The sequence below is a fragment of the Otolemur garnettii genome, unplaced genomic scaffold, assembly GCF_000181295.1.
Source record: "Otolemur garnettii isolate 467f Iridium unplaced genomic scaffold, OtoGar3 scaffold00074, whole genome shotgun sequence".
Classification (NCBI taxonomy): Eukaryota; Metazoa; Chordata; class Mammalia; order Primates; family Galagidae; genus Otolemur; species Otolemur garnettii.
The window spans coordinates 8,506,138-8,531,144 of NW_003852469.1; the positions used below are offsets into that span (position 1 = coordinate 8,506,138).

General features: G+C 38.8%; 1 protein-coding gene across 1 annotated transcript; it reads right to left on the minus strand.

The window, feature by feature from the left end:
• ATP6V1B2 (ATPase H+ transporting V1 subunit B2) lies at nt 1-25,007 on the minus strand. Its single transcript, XM_003793995.2, has 14 exons — nt 24,659-25,007; nt 17,587-17,642; nt 12,554-12,652; nt 11,638-11,731; nt 11,436-11,513; nt 10,779-10,918; nt 10,362-10,463; nt 9,897-9,994; nt 8,876-8,999; nt 7,134-7,284; nt 5,371-5,453; nt 4,285-4,389; nt 3,359-3,488; nt 1-1,429 (listed from the first exon to the last, which is right to left on the minus strand). Exons 1-14 carry the CDS (start codon nt 24,879-24,881, stop codon nt 1,290-1,292), a joined length of 1,623 nt encoding a protein of 540 aa, XP_003794043.1. The 5' UTR covers nt 24,882-25,007; the 3' UTR covers nt 1-1,289.

Genomic DNA, 25,007 nt, shown 5'->3' on the forward strand with positions numbered 1-25,007 from the left:
TTCCATTTAATTTAACATTTATTTTCATTTTATATCCAGATATCACATTTTCTACATTAAAATATAATCATGCTGACTCCCCACATCCCCTAGACCCTCAGAGAAAAAAGTGGAGAACTTTACACAACTGGAAAGATGGAATGCACAGAGTAGGGACGTTGCTATTGCACCCAAGTCCAAGTGACAAAGAACACAGAAAGACCAAACAGCAGACATGGCAGAACTGCATAGAAGGGATGGCAGCTCAGGGCTCACTTCAGAAAGGAGCGGAAATCAGTAAAACTCTAAAGCTTTTAAATGCAATCACTTGTGCCACAAGATTACCCTGAAAAGATAGAGACAGGTCAGAAAGTAGAACCGAATCGGGCATTTTCCAAAGGTTGCTCTAACAGAGTTTAAAATATCCATAAACATAAAAGCTTTTGTTCCCCACCTTGCCTTCTGCATCTGGTAAACACTTTAAAAACTTAAACCACTGTTAGCACAACAGAATGTAAAATAGATACAGGTTTTTCTCTCTTCTTTGTTTGTACCTCAAATAATTCTATGAGTTATTTTAATCATGTGATTCCTCTGCATGGAAACCGAGGAAGGGTCACCAAAAGAAGGCATCTTGCTGCTATCAGGTAAACGCCAGCTGTGAAAAAGTTGCATGATTCTGTCACTCAGAGGGAGAAAAGTAAGACACAGGGTCCCACTGCCTATTATGGAAGATGAAAAGGAAACTCCTTTTGCTAATCTAGTCATTATCTAGGAAACAGCAGTAGACAGTAAGAACCAGCTGCTTAGAGCAGCAACACAGTCCTACAGGCACACAATGATCCAAAAGAACACACTCAGGAAAGCCTGTCGGTGGTTCTTCCAAAAAGAGATGTCTTTCAGGCCTGATCTTGCCCCTAATTTAGAGAGCAAAGCCTTACAACTTCAGAGTGAAACTCTTGAGAGGGTTGAGAAGTAAGGTCTAAGAGACACAAATAATAAGGACATGATTGTGTAACTAACTACACCACTATGTACAAATACATACATGAGTAAGAAAACTCCATCCCTGCAGCTACTTTAAACAAAACACTGAAAACCCAGGTTTTCTGAATAGCGGATATTTTAAAGTCTGTTAGCAGTTTAAAACATTGCAACACTGGCACAATATGTTACCTAGTCTTTGTTTTTAATTACAGGGTAACACAGTAAACTCCAACACAAAGGTGGGGAATGGGGGAATGTGAAAGGAATAAAGAAAACAGAACCAGTAATTTCACAAGATGACCAAGCCAGCGATGAAGCAGCAGCTAATGCTTGGCAGAGTCTCGAGGGTAAAATTCGCTCAGGGTACTCTGAGGGATTCTCTTCAGCATTTCTTTGGGGAAGATTCGGAGCAGCTGCCAGCCAATGTCCAAAGTCTCATAGACAGTACGATTTTCATAAGGACCTTAACAAATTGAGAATGATTTAAGATTTAATAAAAGCAAATGGCTTTCAACTTAGCAGTGTTAACTCAGCATTTATTGTTACATGACTAGCAGTGTCAGCATTTAATACAGAAAAGAAACAAAGTTGGGATTCTCAAGACTCAATGGGACTGAATGTGGTAACAAGGGTACAAAGTACCACAGGGAATGGGAGGAGAGGGGGAGGCCCGGGGTTGGAGACAGGAGGCTGGGGGGCAGGGGTTGTGTTTTCAAGCACACATGGGGGGGTGAAGGGTTGATCTGGGTTTTGACGGCTGAGTAGGTTCCCTGAACAATGGAAACTAGACTATGTTTGTCCAGAGATCAGTGTGAAAAGCGGTCTCTCTAGAACAAAGGAACTGCACAGAAAAAGCTGAAATCTGAAGAGACTAGCACAGATGCTCAAGGCCTACGTGACCGTGGAGCCCCTGAACCCGTGCACGGGCCTGTGCTTCCCAAGCCTGTTGTAATTATTCCTAATAGCTAAACTACCCTCATCCCCCAAATAAATCGTATTATTTGACTAGGGAATCAAGAAAGAGTGGGTTGAGTTCTTGGGTTCTTTTTTCTAGAGAAAAATTTTACTTTAATTTTTAAAATATTGAGTTTCTGCATTAAAAAAAATCCCAATGATCATGTGTACTTTTGAAATTTTAATACTCATAACGCATAACTACAGAAGTCCCCAAATCCTAGGTGTACAGCCTGATGCATTATTCCCAAGTAAACACATATGCTGTAACTGCCCCAAGGGTGCCGGGAGAGACCAAGCACAGCACCTGGAAACCCTACATATGCCCTGCGAGGGAAACCGTCACAGGTTACTTTTAGCAGAGGGAGAACCAATAAAGTCAGTAATAAAGTTAGCAAGGCAGCAGAGTACTGGGAGTCAGGGGACTGGTCAAAATGCTACACCCGCAGCCAAACGATGAAGGAACAATACCTAGACCAGGCTGCTAGACTCACAGTGTGGTCTGACTCAGGGGTCAGAGACCAGCAGCTTCAACATCACCTAGGAACTCATAGAAATACAGTCTCTGCCCCTCGCCCTGCCCTCGACATTTACTGAATCAGAGTCTGCATTTTAGCAAGATCCCTGGTTGATTCAAAATATACTAAAGCTTGAGAAACAATGGACTAAGGTATTACAATGGGAATGAAAACAGAATAGGGTAAGATACCTTAAATAAGACAAGGCAAACTCATAAATAACTGGAGATTAAGTGAAGGAGGTTTGGAATAATACCCAGTTATTGAGCTCAGGTTAGTCAGGACAATGATTGTGTCAGAGACAGAAACGCAAAGGACACTGTGGCATTGCCCAGGCGGTGAGCTGAGAAAAGCCTTCGGTTCTGGCCACACTGAGCCTGAAGGGATGGTGGCAGAAACAATGAATGGCATCCCTAAGCCAGCTGGAGCTGGGGGATCAAAGCTTTAAAAAGAGGCTAAGAATCAAACATAGCATGGGGAAAAGCCAGCAATGGGAGAAAAAGTACAGAATGATCAGGTAACTGAGTAAGGAGCAGGAAGGTAAGAAATGGGAAAGGGAGATGAAAACAGATGAATCAGAAAAGTCCCAACCCCAAAGTCAAAAGAGAGATGGCTGCCGAGAAGCTGATGAGGAAGGACAACTGGCAGTGAGGCCAGTGCAGCAGAAGGCCAGCTGGACACAGGTTGCAGAAGCACAAGGGAGGGAGGCAAAAAATAAGATGGTAGCCAAATAACTGGAAAGACAAGGTCTTCCTAAGTGGTTCAGAAGGCAGAGAAAGAGCCAGAAGGTTTAGGCAGAGATATCCCTAATTACAGGGATACTGGAGAAAGACCAATGTAAATTTTCACAAACTGGGAAAGAAGTCTTCAAAACTACCTGAGGCTTTGTATATTTGTAAGAAAAATGATAGTCATCTTACCCTGAGCAATAAAGTTCCTCTCAAACTTCTGCAGAAATTCCAAGTAAAGAAGGTCATCTGAGGTAAGAGCTTCTTCTCCAACTACAGCTTTCATGGCTTGTACGTCCTTCCCAATGGCATAGCAAGCGTACTACAGAGAAGACAGGCGCAGGTAAATGGCAGAGGATTTATACATGCTGACAGTAACACGGGATCTAGACACGTGCTGCTGAGTATTCTTCACAGAGACAAGAATGTACAAACAGTCACATGAGTTAATGTGAAAGTACCAGAATCTTGGAAAGAAGCTTTCAGGCATTCAGTGCACAGACATTTTACAAAAAATACACTTCCTCAATATGTCAATGAGCTTACAATTCACAGAACATCTGAAATCGAGAACTCACAGTCAAACCATGAGTCTATCTTAAAGTTCCATTCAGGAAAAATATGTGTGCTATCAGTAGGTTTGTCATTTCTACTTTTTGGTCAAATTTTGTTTAATATTTGTGTTTGGTGTATAATCTCATGACTATAAAACTTAAGGACTTCATGTAAAAACTGTATCTCTTAGTGTTCTGGTGATTGCTCAGTATGTTAAAGCAGAAAATGTACTTTCAGAAATACTCTACACTTACCATTACAATCACTAGTAAAAATTGAAACCACCTGATTACTTTTATTTTAATGTAGAAACTATATAGCATTACACATGGGTTTCAAGCATATTATTTTTAATACTGATTATCAACATCTATCTTTATGAGAAAAAGACTATTCATGTTCTAATGAATGAGTAGATATCTTCTACTTCAATCCTACACTGGAATTCCTCACGGAAGAGAGAAAAAGGTAAGGAAGAAAGACAAGAGGCATTAAGGCAGAAGAAAGAATGAACTGAGAAAGGAATTCATTTCTTCCAAACACCATTCAGAGAACCTACGTACCAGCTGGTTAGAGACATCGGCATGATCCTTTCTGGTCATACCTTCTCCAATAGCAGACTTCATTAACCGTGACAGTGAGGGCAGCACATTAATAGGAGGGTAAATCTTAGGTAGAACAAAAAAAAATAATAATTTAAGTAAAAAATCTGAGTTTTACTAGTAAAGACGCATTTGAAACCCATTATTACCCCCTAAATCACATAAAACTACTATATATGTTTTCTACATGAATTCGAATATCTTTTCCTGGAGAGAAAAGGTAGTAAGAAATACTTTATAGCATGATATTTCTTTGAAGATCAAATCCAAAAAAATCGTAATTTATAAAATAGTTCAAGACTATTTTGAAAAACGTTTTTCAGCTGGCAGATACTATCACATGAACAACAGTCTTCTGAACTCCTGATTCAAAATATCGTACCCCAAGTAAAAAGATTAATGAGTATTACACCTAAAAGCTGATTTTAAGGCTGAGTACAGTGGCTCACGTCTATAGTCCTAGCACTCTGGGAGGCCAAGGGAAGTGGATTGCCTGAGCTCATGGATTCAAGTTCAAGAGCAGCCTGAGCAAGAGTGAGACCCCCACCTCTAAAAAATAGCCAGGAATTGTGGCAGGTACCTGTAGCCCCAGCTACCAGGGAGGCTGAGGCAAGAGGATCCCTGGAGCCCAACAGTTTGAAGTTATTGTGAGCTATGACACAATGGCACTCTACCAAGGGTGACAAAGTGAAACTCTGTCTCAAAAAAATAAAAGCTGATTTTAAAAGAAGCATCTACTACCAAACTACCAAAAATTTTTATATTAATAATCAGATTGGCAGATATACCATTATGGAACAGAATACCCAAAAATGTTGAGGTAACTGATTCCATTTTAACGCATAATAAAAAAAGTGATCATTTTTAATTCTGGCACTCTCCCCACCCCACAACACTAGTATACAGAAATGACAATTTTATACCCATATTAAAAACAATTCAGTTCACACTTTGAGCAAAATAATTCCTGATGGCACAAAGTCACTAAAGAGTAATGATGCAAGATAGGAGAGCTGCGAGCTCTGGGGCAGTGCCGGATATCGATACCTGTCTGTTGTGCAGCTGTCTGTCCACGTAGATCTGCCCCTCTGTAATGTAGCCAGTCAAGTCAGGGATAGGGTGAGTGATATCTACCAGAGCAAGACAGATGATGTTAAGCACAGCATTCTTACTTTGTGAGTTTTAGAGTGGCTTTCTCATAGAAACAAACTCTTCAGAAGTAGATCTGTACTACTTAGACCATGTAGTGTTACTCAGAAGAATGTTACTAGAATACTTTTCTGTAATGATGGAAATGTCTGTGTCTGTGCTGTCCAATATGGTGACCAGTGGCCAAGTGTGGCTAATGAACACGGGAAATATGGCTAACAAAACAAACTTATTTGCAATGGCATTTAATTTTAATTAATTTGAACTTAAAACAGTCAAACATGGCTAGTGGCTACTGTACTGGCTAGTTTAATTTGTGTGGTACAGGGTGGCTGGCGCCTGTGGCTCAAAGGAGTAGGGTGCCGGCCCCATATGCAGAAGGTGGTGGGTTCAATCCCAGCCCCAGTCAAAAAAAAAAAAAAATCAAAATCTTTAATTTGTGTGGTACAGCAGTGAGATGGGAAGGCACTATGAAGTAAATGGCTGAACTCAAAAAACACTCCCTCCTAGATACCTGCTCTCCCCTCCAAATACAAGTACAATTCTATTTTAAACACAAAATTCCCTTATAGAAATTTGCCAACTTGATGTGTACTGAAAGAACATTCTTGATTCATAAGCTATCTCAGATGGATATACAAAACACTACCATGCAAAGTACAGAGATGCCAGACAAGTAATGCAGCACTGCCAGGCCACACCAGAAAGGTCACACCACAAAGAAATCCACTTGAGATCTGTCAAATTACCTAATTTTGTAGCTACTCCCTTTGAACGAGTCATTTTCATGGCAGAGGCAGTGCAGAGAACAGAGTAAATTATGAACTCAGGCCATCTGGGTCCTAAGCCTACCACTTCCTATAATGAATTAGTTCATCTCTCTGTGCCCAGATTACAGCACCTGCCTCAAAGTTGCTATAAGGATCAAATGAGGGAATATTTATAAAGCATTCAAAACAGAGCTCATATAGTTATACTATAACTTATAGTAAGTATGATAGTACGTACTATATGATATGCTAACTTATATAATAGAATATGATATACTTACTTATAATTACTTATAAGTTACTGCTGTTTTAAAAAATATAAAAGTGCTTTTTAAAAACTGAAATAAGGAGAAAAAGGCAATAATATGAGGAATTCTGAACAGTTTCACCCCAGGAGCCACCCTGAGCCCCCACACAGACAGGCACTGCACCATGTGCTTTTACAGACGCTTTAAAAATAGTCATTTCTAACCAGCTCTTGGTTAAAGATCCAGTCTCTCAAGTCTTGTGGCATTTACTACCCGTATGTTCCATGTGGCACTTAACATACGCCATCTTAAATTACTGGTGCACGATATATAAAATACTCAGTCCCCAGCTAGGCTAAGGAGAGACCATAAAGTCTTTTTAAAAATTCCTTACATTTAGCACAGCAGGCACTCAATACTACCTAGCTAAAAATTTAAATTAAGAAGAAAACTGCTCTTCTTCCACAAAAAGATAATAATTATTGTTAATGAAAAAATTTCATTTAAGCACACGTAACTAGCTAAACTCTTAGGCGATAAGCTCTTGAAAGAATTTCAACTCAAAAAGGTCAGGGGTCTTCTCTCTTGGAATTAAAATCCTTGTGATAATTATGTCTGCTGTAACACAAAGATTCACACTTACCATCGTTAGGCATGGTGAGAATAGGGATTTGAGTAATCGAGCCATTTCTACCTTCCACTCGACCAGCACGTTCATATATTGTGGCTAAATCTGTGTACATGTAACCTGGGAAGCCTCGTCTACCAGGAACCTCTTCCCTGGCTGCTGAAACCTGACAGCAAGTCAAGGAGAACATCACACACCAGAATAGAGTCAGTAAAGCTCGCTGAGAACATGTTTGTTTGAACTTGCCAAATTATTAAGGGGAAAATCCCATCCTGTTCATTTTAAATACTGTCTTTAAGAGACTTAGAAAAATACCCTAGCAATGTTAAGTTCAAGAACTCTGCAAAAAAATGTTGACAGTGGGGGACCAGAAGTTTTTTTTGTTAAAATCACATTACCATAATATAAATTGTCAAGCAGTTTGCTATAAGAAAATCTACTTCAATTTTGTAAATCAAAGGACGTTAATTTTAAGACTGAGATAAGATTCTTAGTTTCAGGATTTTTTCATGCTGTGGAGCCATATTATGTAAACTAATCCCAAAAGGGTCAAAAGAGAAGGAAATGTATACAAGCAATCACTTGTTGTACCTTACACACGTTATTTAATTTATAATCCTCACAACAACCCTATGAGGAAGGCTGGAATTCCCAATTTATAGTTAGAATTAAGGGCCAGATAGTTACCCCAAATCACAAAGCCAGAAGTCCATTACACTGCATAAGGTATCAGTAACGATAAGCAATGTTTTCTCTGCAGAGAGAGAGACATGCACACTGGAAAATGAGCACACATACGAACCTACAATCAGCAAGAACCCTGAAGTGTTACTAAACACAACTTCTAAATGCTGCTTCCACACCCATTGGAGTGCACTACAGCAACGGTGCTCAAAGCCTGGTCTACAGACCAGCCGCTACCAACGCCCAGTGAGCTACAGAGAGGGCACAGTAAGCACTTAGAAACTGTAAGGGCAACGTGGCAGAATCATTTTATGTCTTGTTGGAATTAATGATTTTAAAATCTAGGGGTGCAAACTGTACATCTTTTAGAATTTACCATTTTTTTAGTAACTAATTTTTATTGTATTTTACAAAAGTATTGGTCTTTGATGGATGAGGGGGAAAAATAGTCTTTTACCAGAGTTAGTCTGAACAGTAATATATCAAAGTGAGATATGGTGACAAAGCTCAGGGAATTTTAAGAAGCTAGAAATTCAGCTTGTCTCTTCAGACGTTCTTTTCCCTTTTTATGTGCTTAAAAGAGTTAACTTACCCAAACTTTCATATTATCTGGATAATACTTGCTAGATCTTAATATTGTTCCTAAACACTGAGTTTCTAAAGAAAAATGTCCTGAAGAGAGAAATGCCAGAATATGGTCTTTATTTAGTTAAATATTATTAACATCACTAAAAATGGGATTCTAAAAAGAGTTAAGACAGAATTCCCTGGGAGAGTCCCTGAATAAATAGCCTGGATCATTTACTCCCTTTGCCAATCAGCCCTTAATTCCTGCAGATAATGTCAGTATAATAAACAGGCTAATAATTTAAATCTCATCCTCTAATCACTTCTACAAGTTGACAAAAAACTTGTACTTTCTTTTCTGATTAAGGTATTCTACTAACATATGAGAAATGAGTTTTAAAAAATGACATTAGAGAAAAAAAGAAAAGTTGCAAAGAAACAAGATAGCTCTGAAAATTAACCCACTTTGTTTAAATGAGGAAAAAAAAAAAGAAGAAAAAAGTTACCTCTCGAAGCGCTTCAGCGTAAGAACTCATGTCTGTCAGGATAACTAGCACATGCTTCTCACACTGGTACGCCAGAAACTCAGCTGTGGTTAGAGCCAGGCGAGGTGTGATAATTCGCTCAATCCTGAAAAGGAACATAATGAGTCCTAGGTCACTGAATCCAGCCCAAACCAAAATGATCTGGAAATAATAGTACAGCCTCCCTTTTAAAGTGTTAAATAAATCGGAAAGATAAAAGTAATTTTTACATTAAAAAGTCTTAATGGGGCAGCGCCTGTGGCTCAAAAGAGTAGGGTGCCAGCTCCATATGCCAGAAGTGGCCAGTTCAAACCCAGCCCTAGCTAAAAAAAAAAAGTCTTAAGGCAGTTATTTTATAAATGCTCCGTAATTTCTCAGAGGTACACAAACTTCTCAAAACTGAGGGCAGGGTGAGTTGAGGGAGGGAAGGGGAGAAGGAAGAAATGGCAGCCAGATTTCTCAGGAAAAAGGAAAAAAATTGGCTCGGCACCTGTGGCTCAAGCGGCTGAGGCGTCAGCCACATACACCTAAGGTGGCGGGTTCGAATCCCCAGCCCCGGCCCGCCAAACAACAATGATGCGCCTGTAGTCCCAGCTACTTGGGAGGCTGAGGCAGGAGACTCGCTTGAGCCCAGGAGTTGGAGGTTGCTGTGAGCGTGATGCCATGGCACTCTACCCAGGCGGATAGCTTGAGGCTCCGTCTCAAAAAAAAAAGGAAAAAAATTATTTCCTGAGTATCAACTGTGTGCTAGGCGGTTTACATGTATGATCTCATTTAATGTACAAAACAAATGAGATAAATATCTGTCACATTTTACGAGCTTCAGAGCCTAAGCAATTTGCCCAATGAAACAGCTACCAAGAACAAGCACGGGTAAATTTAAATACAGAATTGCCTCATTCCCAGGCCATGTTTTCATTACATTTTACCTCTCCCTCATCTTAAGTACAGTAACAGTTTTGACCCTGTGTGTGGGTGAACAAAAAGAAACAGCTCTACTTACGTTGGGTCATTAGCCAAGTTCAAAAAGAGGCAGACATTGTCCATTGAGCCATTTTCTTCAAAGTCAGATTTAAAGAAACGAGCAGTTTCCATATTTACCTAAACAGGAATAACTCTATCAGTGGCAGGAGAGAAAAAATTCTCAACATTTGCTCTGATGAAGGCCAAGCTACAGATCTAAATTGTTCCTTCTTTTAAAGTTTCAAGCACTCCCCCCCAAAAAAAATTCACAAAAGCCAATAGAATAAAGAACCTGTTTGGGGCACAAACAAATAATATTTACTGTTAAATTTTAGATTTCTGAAATGGTAAATTTTAAGCCTTAGTTTGGTAAAAATGCCAAGCTGCAACTTCTCTACCTCGAGAGAAATTCAACTATATATGTGCAGTTTACTTCATTGTTCTAGTGCCGCAAGCAATGAATTTTATATGCCATACTAAAACAAAACAAACAACCTGTACTTACACCCATAGCAGCAAATACAATTGCAAAATTTTCCTCACTGTAGTCCACCACATCTTTGGACTTCTTTACCAAACCAGCCTGGCGACAGATCTGAGCTGCAATCTGAAGAAAATTGTAAAAGGAACTGAGTTGACATCTAAAGCAACATTGCTATGACCTAAATAACTTTTATCCTAAACTTTTTGAAATTATAATCATAAATGCAATTGGGAGAATTTAGGAGATTTATCCAACAAAACTATTTTGTACTTTTTGTGAAGATAAGCATTTGTAAGACATTCATATGTGTGGATAAAAATTCAAGATAACGGGATTATACAAACAAGAACACTAAGTATTCTAAAAACCCTTTCTTTCTCACTAACAGTGATACACTGAGAAATTCTTCCCTGCTAAATTTCAGATCCTAGTTCTCACCTCATTGTGTGGTAACCCAGCAGCAGAGAAGATAGGAATCTTCTGCCCTCTAGCAATACTGTTCATGCCGTCTATGGCTGAAATGCCGGTTTGAATCATCTCCTCTGGGTAGATTCGACATTGAGGATTGATTGGTTGACCTAATGCATTTCCAAAAGGGAAAATTTTAATATGTCTGCACAGTATTCTTGAATGGAAGTGGAAATACAACTAATTTCAAAGAGAAACACAAGAAGACCAGAACTGCATAAACCATTTCTCTCTACTCTTAACTGAAAAATCGGTTTACTTTTGAAATATAAAAGTTGACATAATTTTTTCCTTTAGTCTTTTGTAGACTCATAAAACATACAATAGCAGAATCAAATTCCTAAAGTGAAGTAGAAGTCTACCACAGAAGAGAGAAATCCTACTTCCAAAGTCATTATAACCATATTCACTTCAGATATATCCTGGATACTTTACAACATCGTAAGATATTACATAAAATTTTAAGATAATTTCTAGGAAAAATTAATTTATAAAATAATTTCTAATACATGGAGAACATTAGTTATCTACTTAAAAATGGTATCATAAAAATCACTATCTGGCAAAAGTGCAAGATAGATAGAAGCTGTTTTCTGCAAAACACAAAAGTCCAACTACTGCCCCTACCCATAATATCAAGAAAGTCTTCAGCCAGCACAGGAGGACCTCTGTCAATGGGTTTTCCTGATCCATTGAATACCCGACCTGTAAAACAGTAACAAAACAGTACAGAATAGACCTTCAAACACTTGTAATTTTTTTCACCTTTATGAAGTATGTTTACAAGGCAATAGATCTCTGCTCAGAATGAATAATAACATCAATTTACCAAGCATATCCTCAGACACTGGTGTTCGGAGAATATCCCCAGTAAACTCACAGGATGTTTTCTTGGCATCTATACCTGATGTACCTTCAAATACCTATGAATAAAAAGAATAAATGAGAAGGGTAAAAGAAACTCAGATGATGGGTTCTTAATCAGCCCTTGTAAAGTAAAATACATAAATGTATACCATTTTTAATAAAATGAACAAAGAAACTTTCATGGTGATGAACCAAATTGTCAGTCTTGGACCAAGGGTCCCACCTGCAGCCCAAATTCCATAAGCAAGCATAAATATTTTCTACATTTTCAAAGAATTATTTAAAAAAATAAAAATAAAGAAAAGAAATATGCAAAAGAAGTTAGGTGACCCTTTATAGAAATTTGGCCAACCCCAGAGCTAGATTATTTTTTAGGGGAAGATGTTAGTTGAAAAACTATCATTTCCTATAATGAGCTAATATTAAAAACCAGGAACTATAAGAGACAATGTAAAGGAACAGACTCAGATATGGTTTCGGTTTCATCCCATAATCAATGAATTCTGCTTTTCATCTCTTTCCTTCTATGTTACTATTTCATTTTATTCATTAAAAAAAAAAAAAAATGGACGGTGCCTGTGGCTCAAAGGGGAGGGCGCTGGCCCCATATGCTGGAGGTGGCAGGTTCAAACCCATCCCCAGCCAAAAAAACCCCCCAAAAACCTCTTTTACCAGAGGGGTTATTAGACTAGAGCGCATGTAGGTGGCAGACGCTGAGCAACACAACTCATAACAATAGCTCTTTTTTTCCCTGCAACCAGTAATCAGCCTCCAAATACTCTTATAAAATGATCATTAGAAAAAACCAAGTAGTACTTCTTTATGTGTTTGCTGTTAAGAAACAGTTCAATTGGCAAAGTTTTTAAAATGGCACTTACCTGAACCACTGCTTTGGAACCACTAACTTCCAGAACTTGCCCACTTCTCTTCGTGCCATCTGGTAATGTCAAGTGGACAATCTCAGCATATCTGGGAAACTAAACAGGAAAAAATAAACGATCAATAACCAACATTTTAAAAGCTCCCCAAATTATATGCTCTGTCTTTAACCATCTGCAATACACATAGTTTATGCTGAGTTTACAGTATCCTCAGGCAGTTTAAGTCCATGGAACACATGTCACTGACATATATACTGGCAAACGCAGAATAAAGTATAGAGAGAAGGATCTTAAATTCATGAAAACATGGCAATTCTTTATTGCTTTTCTTCTGCACACATGTTTTAAAGTTCCGAAGTTATAAAAAGGTATAAAATTTACAAATATCTGTAGCTGTGCTCCCACCACTTGGAACTAATGCCTGCTTTCTGTGCTGAGTGTGTCATCACCTGGGAGCTGGCGTATGGAGGACAGGGGAAGAATAATTACCATTATGACAAAAAATAATGCTTAAGTCCACCCTTAAACTAACTACCCTAATAAGATAATATATTCCTCCAATTCATTTTTACTATTTTAAAATATATGTCTGCAAAAGACATAGGCTAGTGCTTTCTTTACACAAATGACAATGTACAAAATACATCATTCTGCAACTTGTTTTAACTTGACTTTATGCTTAGCATGACGTACTGTCACGTTAATAATCTTAACATAATTTACTAAAATTGTATCACTATTTTATGTGATGTGAGAAAAAAAACAACTCTGCCAATTAAACTCTGATACATCATTGAATATAAGACCCTTAGATTTTGGAGATGTTCAAATGTGAATACACAGACATCTGACACTATTAAAATAAATGTAGTTAATATCAAATAACTATACTACATATTATTCAGCTGTTCTTCTACAAATGGAGTTCAAGGTTGTTTCAAATTTACACTAACAGTAAAATGCTACTATCAACATTTTTGTAGGAGGCTCCTTGCATTAGTGTGCCAAAGTTTCCCAAAGGGATTTGGTGGGCTACATACAGGCCACATCCATTTTCTGCCAAATTAACTCTACAAAGGAACTGTGTTAAGTTACGATCTTCCTAGAAGTATAAAAACATATCCTTTTTCTCCATCTATGTCATATGTCAGTCTTATATTCTTAAATTTAAATTTAATTTTTACTACTGCACTCCAGCCTGGGCAACAGAGCCAGACTGTATCTCAAGAAAAAAAAAAAAGAAGAAGAAAGAAAGAAAAAGAAAAAAAAAAGGAAGGAAGGGAAGGGAAGAAAGAGACAGAAGGGAAGGGAGAAGAGGGGGGAGGAGGAGCAAGAAGAGGGGGGAGGGAAGAAAGAAGAGAAATGACTATAATTGCTCATTTTCCTTTTTAATCCATTTATACTCTAATTCCTTTTGCCCATAGCACTGGCTACATTTTAAGCAAAAAGATGGATAACGATGGTGACTAGCATCATCATCTACTTCCTGACCGTGATATTGTGATATAGTAAGAAATATTTATTTGGTCTTTATCCCTAGCTCCTGTCCAGAACCCATAAAACCCAAGTAATAGCAATAAAGGTAAAAAGAACATATTTTATTATTTATAACAAGCCCCTTTCTAACACACCAGGGTATATTTTAATACAGTAACTTTTGGAAAGTCCTTGGAGAGGGGGCAGTTGCGAAAGGAAACAACCACTTGTTTAGAGAGTCAGAATGTTCAGCCCCACCCCCTGACCTCTGGGAGAATATAGGGACCGGAAATTGACTTGACCACCGCAAGCTAATTATTTGATCAATTATGCTTAGGTAATGGCGTCTCCATAAAAATTCTAACTGAAGGGGTCTGGAGTTTCTGGGTTGGAGAACAAGGTGGCATCCATGTGCTAACAGGGTGGTCACCCCAGATCCATGGGAAAAGAAGTGCCTAGGCTCAGAACCCTTCAGGACATCACCATATGTAATCTCATCATGTGGCTGCTCATTTGTTGTCTTTAATATATCCTTATTTTAAAAATCTGTAATAGTAAATAGTTTTCCTGAGTTCTGTGAGCTATTCTAGCAAATTACCAAACTTGAGAAGGGAATCTTCGATTTATAGGCAAATGGGACAGTAGCAGTGGGTAATCTAAGGACCCACCACCTTCAACTGGCAAGTGAGGTGGGGGACAGTCTTACGGAACTAATCCCTTGACCCATGGGGTCCACATCAACTCAAGGCAGTTAATGTCAGAAATAAGTTAAATTGTAGGAAACCAGAAAATAGATGTTCACTGAAGAACTGAATCGTTGCAGGAAAAGAACTCATATACCTGATGTCAGAAATGAAATAGTTACCAAGGATGGTAGCAGAGAGGAAACAGGAGTTTTCCTTTCACTGATTTAAATGGGACCATTCCGGGAGTCTTGTTGAGTATGCTGTTTGATGCAGACTGTGATGAATACTCATTAAGAGGTTAGAAGCTTTATTCCTTATTTTCTAAAAGGTCTTTTAAAAATGAATTAAGTAATCACATCAGATACTCTTTCTGTATTTATTGAAAAAAGCATAAACTTTTTCTAGTTAATCCATGAATGAACAAAATTACACTGGTATGTTTTCTAGTAATAAATTATATTAATATTACTGGGATCAATTCTACTTTGTTATACTTTTGTTGATTTTTTTATACAGATATTTTTGCTAACATCTAACTTGTTTCTATATTTAAGGATTCTGGAATCTGTGTTTCTAAGTGAGAATAGCTATATTTTTCTTTTCTAGTATTACTCTTTGTCTTGTTTTAGAATCCAACATAAGCTAACTTCATAAAATGAGTTGGTACCAGGACTTCATCGTCTATTCTGATATAATTAGCACAATTCCTAATTAATTGTGCATGTTTTAAGTTAAAACCAAAAGCTTGGCTCGGCGCCTATAGTTCAAGCGACTAGGGTGCCAGCCACATACACCAGAGCTGGTGGGTTTGAATCCAGCCCAGCCCCACCAAACAACAATGATGACAACTACCATCCCCAAAAATAAAATAAATGAATTTTTATATATATATATATATATATATATATATCTGAGAGAGAGCGAGTGAGCGCCGGGCGCTGTGATGCCACAGCACTCTATCCAGGGTGACAGCTTGAGACTCTGTCTCAAAAAAAAAAAAAAACAACAACCCAAAAGCTAAAAATAGAAAGAAAAACAAAAATCACTGTAAATCTCATAGTCTAAAGTCATTTTACATAAAATTTATTTATCTCACCCCAAAGTAATATGTAATGAAGCTTTTTTAGCTCTGTTAAAATTATTTCTTCAGAGATAGGTCTGCCCTAATACTATCTCCTTTAACACCCTACTATACCCTTCAGAGAACTTCCTAACTACACATTTATGGGTCTGTAGTCTATCTGATTCTCCACTGCCCTTTGCTCCATGGGAGGAGGACTCATTCTCATTGTTCACCATGATATTTTCTGTGCGAAGTTCAGCACTTTATACTATTGAAACTCAGTTTCTGAGCTGTTTTTCAAAAATACATTTGCTAATAGAAAAATTTCTGGCTCAGCGCCTGTGGCTCAAGCGGCTAAGGTGCCAGCCACATACACCTGAGCTGGCAGGTTCAAATCCAGCCTAGGCCAGCCAAACAAAGATGGCTACAACCAAAAAATAGCCGGGCATTGTGGCAGGCGCCTGTAGTCCCAGCTACTTGGGAGGTGGAGGCAGAAGACTTGCTTGAGCCCAGGTGTTGGAGGTTGCTATGAGCTGTGATGCCATGGCACTCTACCCAGGGTGACAGCTTGAGGCTCTGTCTCAAAAAAAAAAAAGAAAAGAAAAAGAAAAATTTCTTATTTTAAAAATGAGCCAAAAATTTTATTTAATAAAGAATGTAGAAAAAAGGGAGAAATTAAGCTTCTTAATATTTTCCTAATAAAAGTGCAGGCCATGTTCTTTCATAAAATGTTAATAGGTACCTACGTAAATCTTGTACAGTCTAAGTTCACTACATTGAGGCTTCGAATCAACCTGCAGCCTAGTGTAAACTTGCTGGGTTAATTCTGCCATTACTTTGCTTAGGTACCTTGTCACACATAAAGTTTCTCTTAGTGCTAAACAGAAAGACAATGCACTTTGCTCTTTCTTTTAAGAAATGCTTCTCTATGTATTTTCTATTTCCAGAGAAGTCACATGCCACACACACCTATCATTAACCTCTCTCAACAAACTAGTAATTTTGTGTGCCTCTCCCCCAACCCACCCCAACAACCAATGTAGAATTATTGTTTTAGAAAGCATATTATATAAATTACTTTCTTGGAAGGCATTTTGATCATACAGTTCAGGCAAAAAGTTTAGCACCCAGAGTATCCAATTATAAATTATATCCTGCACCTTTCTTTCTAAGATAATAAGTGTTTATAATTCTTCTGTACCTATATAAGTCTGGCTAAAAAAAAAAAAAACACAAACATGTAACTAAAGATCTTTACAACAAACAGAATAAGTAAAAACTTCTCTTTGCTTTAAGGGTTTTAGTCGCTGTTGAGATAACCTGTTCTTGTACATTCATTATTTGGATAGCAATGTCAAGCCCTCAAAGATAAAAGTAACATTGTTCTTTCACTCAAGAGCCTAAAATTTAGTAGAAAAGATAAGATAAATACTATAAAAAATAACTATAACACATGGCAGTCTATGATAAGGGCCATAAGATACCATACAAAGACACTCATAAATATTATTGCTGATTTTCTCCTAACAAATCTGTTAGGCAGTATTGACCTTTTTTTTCTTTTTAGATTTTGTATGAGGGCTTTGGGGCCACAAACAATCCCACAGCAGATCCAGTGCTGGAATCCGGTCTTAATAACTTTTGGTCTAAAACTCTTGTCTCCAAAACAACACTGACAGTCCCAAGAATGACTTTAAAATCCTAACAAAAATCTAAAGTAAAAAAATAAAAATCTTAAACGTATTAAACAAGACTTACTACCACGTTTTACTACATAAATAGACTATAACAGCTGGTGATATTACCTTAACATGATCTAAGATCACTAGTGGACCATTGACTCCTGATACTGTCTTGTATGCTGGAAAGAAACAGAAGAGTCAGTTTTAGTCAAACAGCACAAAGATCCAAATTATCTCTCTACTTCATCACACCTTTATAATATGAAACTCAAACAGCTACATTTTTCAATGAACTTATAAAATATGCCTGTGCCTACACAACTTTTCATAACCCTCCCTTATTCAACCAAAATCATTCTGAATCCTTACTATGAGTAAGTTATTGTTCTAAGCACCCAAGACATATCAACAAGGCACAGAGGGACAAGATTCTGCATGCCCTCAAAAGTTCAGTCTTTTGTGGGGAGAATGTGATAAGGGCTGTTGCTGGAGGAGCAGGAAGGGTTTGTGGGAGCACAGCAAAAACAGTAAGAGTACCCACCACAGAGAAAAAAGGAAAAATTTTATGGAGGACATGGCTATTAGCTAAGTTGATTAGAAGAGAAAGGGAATTCTTATGTTAAGTACAAGTGACAAAACTCACAACTGAAGACCAGGCATAGTGGCTCCACCCTTAGTCCTAGCACCATGGAAGGCTGAGGCAGAGGATCCCTTGAGCTCAGGAGTTCGTGACCAGCCTCAGAAAGAGCAAGACCCCATCTCTACTAAAAATAGAAAAATTAGCCAGGCACAGTGGCACCTGCCTGTAGTCCCAGCTATTTGGGAGGCTGGGGCAGGAGGACTGGTTGAGTTCAAGAGTTTGAGGTTGCTGTGAGCTTCAATGATGACAAGGCACCCTAGATGGTGCCACTGCACTCTAGCTAGGGGGTGACGGAAACTGAGAAAACGTAGCCAGCAAGGTAAAAAGCCATGGTTAATCAGTTATAAAAACAAGGGGTAAAAACTCTGTCAAAGAAGGAGTGGGCAATGGAAAGCAAAGCCAGGGTTATAAGTCAAATGTCATTGCCAGGTTAGAGGCTGATATCTTCTGCTGCTCTAATTATGCTCAAGGAATAAACTGCTAGTCTAATAGTCTTCTCTACAAGGTACTACCTAAATCCCACATTGTGCAGCAAGAGTAATAGTAATTACACGTCAACAGAATGCTCAGGGGAAGTTATTCCAACAGATAATTTCAGAATTCACTAAATTTCGTAATCAAAACAGCTGAAAAAAAAAACCATGAAATCAATTTCTGAAGAAAACTTACCATAAGGCTTAAAATCATTTACATGAAGCTTTCAAGCCACTAGGAATTTTTCACTTTCTAGATTTCTTTTGAGGTCTTATTAATGAGCTTGGCCAGAGGTACCCAGCACAAACTTGGACTCCCAAGAATGAGGAAACCATTTAATAACCAGTCTGTCCACTGAAGGAACTATGGAATCTAAAGCCATGATTCCTTCAGCCTGAAGCCAAGAAGCAAGTGCCTTGGGACAAATGCTGGGACAGAGCAGGCAAGTGCTACCAGGGCTTCCCCCTGTCATATTAACAGGACATTTTCATCCAGGTATCAAGTATTTTATCCAGACACCAATTACTTGAATAAATCAGTAATTGCACTATAATTATCCACAGGATTTTTTTTTTATCTTAAATAAAAGGCAAGTCACAAGTTTAAAAATTAAGCTACTTGAGTGAAGGGTAATCTTCTCCTAAGACTCCATTTGCCACATTTCCTGCTACTTTTATGAAAACCCTCCCCATTGTTTTAAAATAATCTAATACTCTTAAAAAACACTTCTAATCCTCATAAATATTACATCATTGTTCTCATTTTAAAGGTCTCCCAACATTCTGTTTTTCACTGACTTTCTAAAACTGCTAAATAGAAAAATGTAAGGTGAGCAATATTAGAAACATATTTTCTCAAAATCCAGTTTGCAGAAATATAAAAACACAGATCATTGCATTTCAAATCCTTTATCTAATGGGGTGGGGTTGGAGATCTAGTTTTCAGATTTATAAGCAGCTTTGTTTTGAATGAAATGCAACATCAATAAAATCTTTCAGGTTCTTAAAAATTACTTTTTAAACAAGACTGCATCTCCTTTGAATTTCTAATCTCTACAACAATGCTTCAGAATCTCATGTTTAAAATTCAAGCTTATTTCCAACTACTAAATTTTACCAGTCACAAGCAAAAGCATGACCAAGAAAAAGAAGTCACAGCTTTTCCTGGAAACAGTGAATCCAGCTGACTTCTCAAGAAAGATTCTACTTCACCAAGAATCTCTACATTTGCAACAATGTAGATAGCCTTTAAAAAATCCAGTAGTAACCCTGCAATTTAACACCAACACACATTTAATACCGGTCAACACACATTTAATACCGGTCAGAAGTTCTCATTTAATCTCCCGACCTATTATTATTATTATTATTTTGAAACAGAGTTTCACTGTCACCCTCGGTAAAATGATAGAGTACCATAGCGTCACAGCTCACAGCAACCTCAAACTCTTGAGCTTAAGCAATTCTCTTGCCTCAGCCTCTCAAGTAGCTGGGACTACAGGTGCCTGCCACAACCCCAGGCTATTTTTAGAGATGAGGTCTCACTCTGGCTCAGGCTGGTCTCCAACCTGTGAGCTCAGGCAATCTACTCACTTTGGCCTCCAAGAGTGCTAGGATTACAGGCATAAGCCACCACACCTGGCCTTTGGACCTATTATGATTCCAAGTTTTAATAGAACAAAATAGAATAGGGAAATTCAGCAAAATACCCAAGGACTTAAACCAATGGGGTCTGGCTCCAGAGTCACTTATCCTTCAATTTTTTTGCAGCCCAAATTCTAAAACCAACTGGTTTCTTTCTTTCTTTTTTTTTTTTTTTGGTGATATGGTACTCTTATACTCACAGGAATTATTAAGTGACATTACCTAAAATAACTGGACAAGTCTAGAATTTTAGCTATGAAAAATAGTTTTTTATTATGTAATGCACTAGGCAATATTCCCTTGTATATTGGAAAACAATCTTCTCCAGCCTATGGAAGTGTTTGGGCAGAGAATGGAGGATCTGACAGAGAGGCTTCATCAGCTTTCTAGCACTGAATACCATGGCAAACATGAGGAGACCAAGACCACTTCTGAGACAAATCAGAGGTTAAATATGATTAGTTTAAATTCAATTGAAATATAAAAGCTAACCTAATAAATGTTATAACACAAACTAAACAAAAATACTACCAAACTTTATATTTGGAGAGTGGTTCGTGTTTTTACAAAGCTATCTGATTTTGTCTTCACAAAATACTATGAGGTTAAGCACTATGGTTTGAACATCCCCTCTCAAACTCTCATTCAAACTTCAACCTCTCAAGGCTGAGAGTATAGCCTTTACAGAGTGACTAGACCATGAAGGCTCTGTCCTCAAGAATGGATTAGTTCATTCAGCGACTAATGAGTTATCCTGGGAGAGATTTTATAAAAAGAGGAAGAGAGACCTGAGCCACCACCTTGGCATGCTCAGCCCCCTCACCCCGTGATGCCCTGAACCACCTCAGGACTCTGTGAAGATCCCTCAAGAAGGCTCTCCCACCTTGGACTTCTCTGCCTAGAGAACTGTAAGAATAAATTCCTTTTCTTTATAATTATCCAGTTTCAAGTATTCTAAGCAATACAAAATGGACTAATAGGGGAGGCAAAGCTGACACCTGCTCACTTTACACATAGGAAACTAAGGCCCTGATAAATTTGTTTTTAACTGGAGAGTCCAGGCTTATGTCCGTTTAATTTTTCTTTAATTCTTAAAGTTGGTACTCTATGACTCTGTAACATTTCTGACTTTAGTCCTCCATATAGTCAGAAAATACAGAGAATACACAGTTCCTAGTTCTTGGACTGCAAGTGGGTACTAAAAAAATAATTTATATAAAACTATAGCTCTTTTCCATGATAATAAAACTATACTCAAAGAAAGTCAACTGGAGAAAATGATAACCAAACACTGCCTGTTATCCCTCAACAGTATTTATACAGCCTTCTTCACCATTAATCACTAACAGTCCAAAGCAGAGATACCTGGTTAAAATGCACCTGCCAAAGACATTAACTTTTTCTTCCAATAAAAAAAGGAGAAAATCCATTTACAAGTTCTTAAATATTTCTGCTTACCAAAATAATGACCACTCTTCTCTTGAAAATTTCCAAATGAACAAGAACTTAAATCCACAGGTACATGGACGGGGGATAATCAGAACTTCTAACAACACAGTAGATAGATGCTTAACACTACATACTCAACACACCTACATACTCAACACACCTCGCAAGCAAAAAGTCTTACCTTTGATCCTCCACTATGAAGTGGAAAATAGTTACAAAGTTAACATTTAAAAGCCAAAATCCACACAGATTTTAAGGAACACAAATTTTAACGGATGACATTCTCTTCCTCTAGCAGGATAAGGGACTGTTCAACACTACTAATACCACTTAATGATTGTGAAATATTCAAAGAGAAAATCTGACCACCATTGCACAATAAAAATTCTAGTCCCTAAGACTCCACCTATTCTCAAAACAAAATTCCAGAGCAAACATCTTTCATTGTGTAAGAACAGTAAAGACCCACACCCTGACCAATAGGCAACTGAGGAAGAGGTCCTAGAAGAAAGCAAGAAGTCAAGGTTTATTTGACTAACTTTTTGCTGGGGCTGGTTCTGTTCTATGAGGTAAGAAATTTAAGGTTCATCTAGGACCTCAAGAAAAATAGAGATCACCGAATTCAAAATATTTAACATCCAGAAGCTCTATCTCTATTGTTGAGCCTTTTCTTTTAAAAGAAAATCAGGTTTTCACTCCTTCTGACTTTAGAAATTCAGCTAAATTGCTCAAGATCACTTCCGAATTTCAAGCCTGTATACTTCCCATTTCCTGTTACCAGTCCTATAATCCTGAAGCTGTTTTTGTACAGGGGAACTGCTAATCCTACTCCATGCCTTCACTCAAAAGGCACACAGTAAATAATTACATAGCACCTTAGATGGTATCATCAATCTTTAATTACAAAAATTAACAGGCTGATCAATATTTATTCAAAAGCAATTAAAGCTGCTGACTAGATGAAATATTTGGCAAAATAGGAAAAAGATATTAAAATGCAGTAAGTTGTAACTCTAAGCATATCATTTATGCTTTTTTTTTAATTTTTAAAGTTTTTACTCTGTATTTCTATGCTCAGTATTCTCCCTCACATCATTTATGGCTTTTCAAATAACCCAGATACATAAGGGAAACTCGGCTCCCTACTGATTCCATTCATGTTAAGAATCTATCCACTAAACCCTGAGATCAAGCAATTTAAATGCAAGTCATACATACATTCAACAAGACACCGTCTATGTGTCATTCGTTATGCTAGGGATTGGGGATGCCTGACCTCTAAAGGTTCAGTTTTAAGCACTATCCCACAATAGTTCTGCCAAGATTAATGTCATCCAGAGAAATTCTTCAGCCACTGACTAGGCACACAGGGAATGTCAAGAAATCATATTCATCTCTCTCAATGGTTTACAGCCTTAATCAAGGAGTATTTGTTAAACCCTATTATTTCAGCTGAAATTCTCTGAATTGGTAAGGAATAATTAAATGGAAATGGACCACTATACCCTTATAACCTTTTCCTAAAGGCACCATTAATGTCCATCTCCACTGCCCAAATACAACACAATTCATAAAAAGAAAATTTGTCATTCTTAGGTATAAATTTACCACCAAGGTTTATATGAGAATGCAACTTCTGTCAATTTCCTTCACTAGGTACTTCAGCTCATACATTAGTATAAACCCCCAACAGTCATCCTCTAGTTCAAACAATTCCTGGTGTAAAAGGCACATCTCAGCAATCCACAGAAATCTGTTTTCCTTCTTCCTCACACTGCAGTGCTGTCACATGACCTACTGACAGATCAGGATGGGATTAGTCAGGCTTCAGATCTCCCAGACCAAAACGAGTCATCTGCAATTTTTTTTCACCAATGAGCCACCTGCAAACAGGCACTCTGACAACTAACCAGTGCAAAGGCAGTCTCACCACCTGGGGAAATGTCAGGTGTTTTTCTAATTTTTTTTTAAAGTCTATTTCCAGGGTTCATCCCCAGTTCCTAAAAACGCTGTGAAGAGGTTTGATGTTACACACAACCGAATTCTTTAGTAATCAATAACCATTTCTTTGGAACTGAACTGTCCACTTAAACCTCGTTTATGAAGGTCTTTTTATAATCACTGCAACACTTAAGCCTATGCACACATGCTATATATAGGCAAAGCTGCTTGACTTCCCTACAGAACTTTGCACTCAACCAAGTTTGGTTAACCGGTCAGTAAATGAAGAAGCAATGGTAGAAAAAGACCCAAGAGGAATTTAAAAACCTGGATTTTTAGTTCCTGCTCTGCCAGTAATTAAGAGACTGAAGCCTGGTAAGTCCTACCCCTCCCGGAACCTTAGGCTTCTCACCTGTAAAACGAGAGGGTTGTTGGACTAGGTGACCTGCAGAGTACTTTTCAGCTCTAGCGTTCTCTGATATCTAGGTGTCCTCCTGTGGAGTAGCCCCTCCACCGAATAACAAGCCACATCTCCCTCTGGCTGCTGGCCTGACCTCCATCCACGAGAGGCCTGACCACGTCAGCGATGGCACTACACCGTCCGCCCCGGGCAGGAGCTCAAGACCTGCCCTGAGGTCCTCACCAGCGAGATGGGATGGATGGGAAGGGGCGTTGCCTCGACCCCTAACCATCCAAAAGAAGTCAGGGGGAAATTATGATCGGAGTGACAAGAAGTGGCCCTCAGAGACAGGAAGCGGCTGAGAATGCTCCAGCCTGGGGAAGTTGGAGAGGGCAGGGAATGACTAGAAGGAAGCCCACCAAGCCTAGGAAAAAGTTCCCGCTGGCGCTCTTGCCTCACCCCACCTCACGGGAATGCAAGGTACACGCCAATCTTCTTGTAGAGAGAGACAAGTGGGTCAGGGCTGTGAGGGGAGCGGGAGGGAAAAATAAATCCCACCCCCCCCACCCGCGGGCTAAGCAGGTGAGTGGGAGCAAAGGGCTAGGCTAAGGAGCAAAGACGGAATACGTCTTGCTCTCAGATACTCACTGAGGCGAGGCTGGGAGAGGTAGTTCCGACTAACTGCCAGCGCCTGCTCCCGAGCTCCCACCACTGGCCCACTAGTGGACACGGGTAGCTCAGGCGCGGCCCCGTTCACAATCCCCCGCATCGCCCGTAGCGCCATCTTGTCTCCTCCGTCCCGACTGGCCCAGTTGCGACCCCGCGCAGGCGCAGATATACGAGGGCGGCCCGCGCACCCGGCTCCGCCCATGCGCGCTGCGGCGCCCGGACCTCGCTCCGCCCCCTTCGCGCCTCACCGCCCCCAGCCTCGTGACTCGGCTCCGCGTGGGCGGGGCGGGGCGCTCAGGCTGGAGGAGCTGACCAGCGTGCTGGGAGG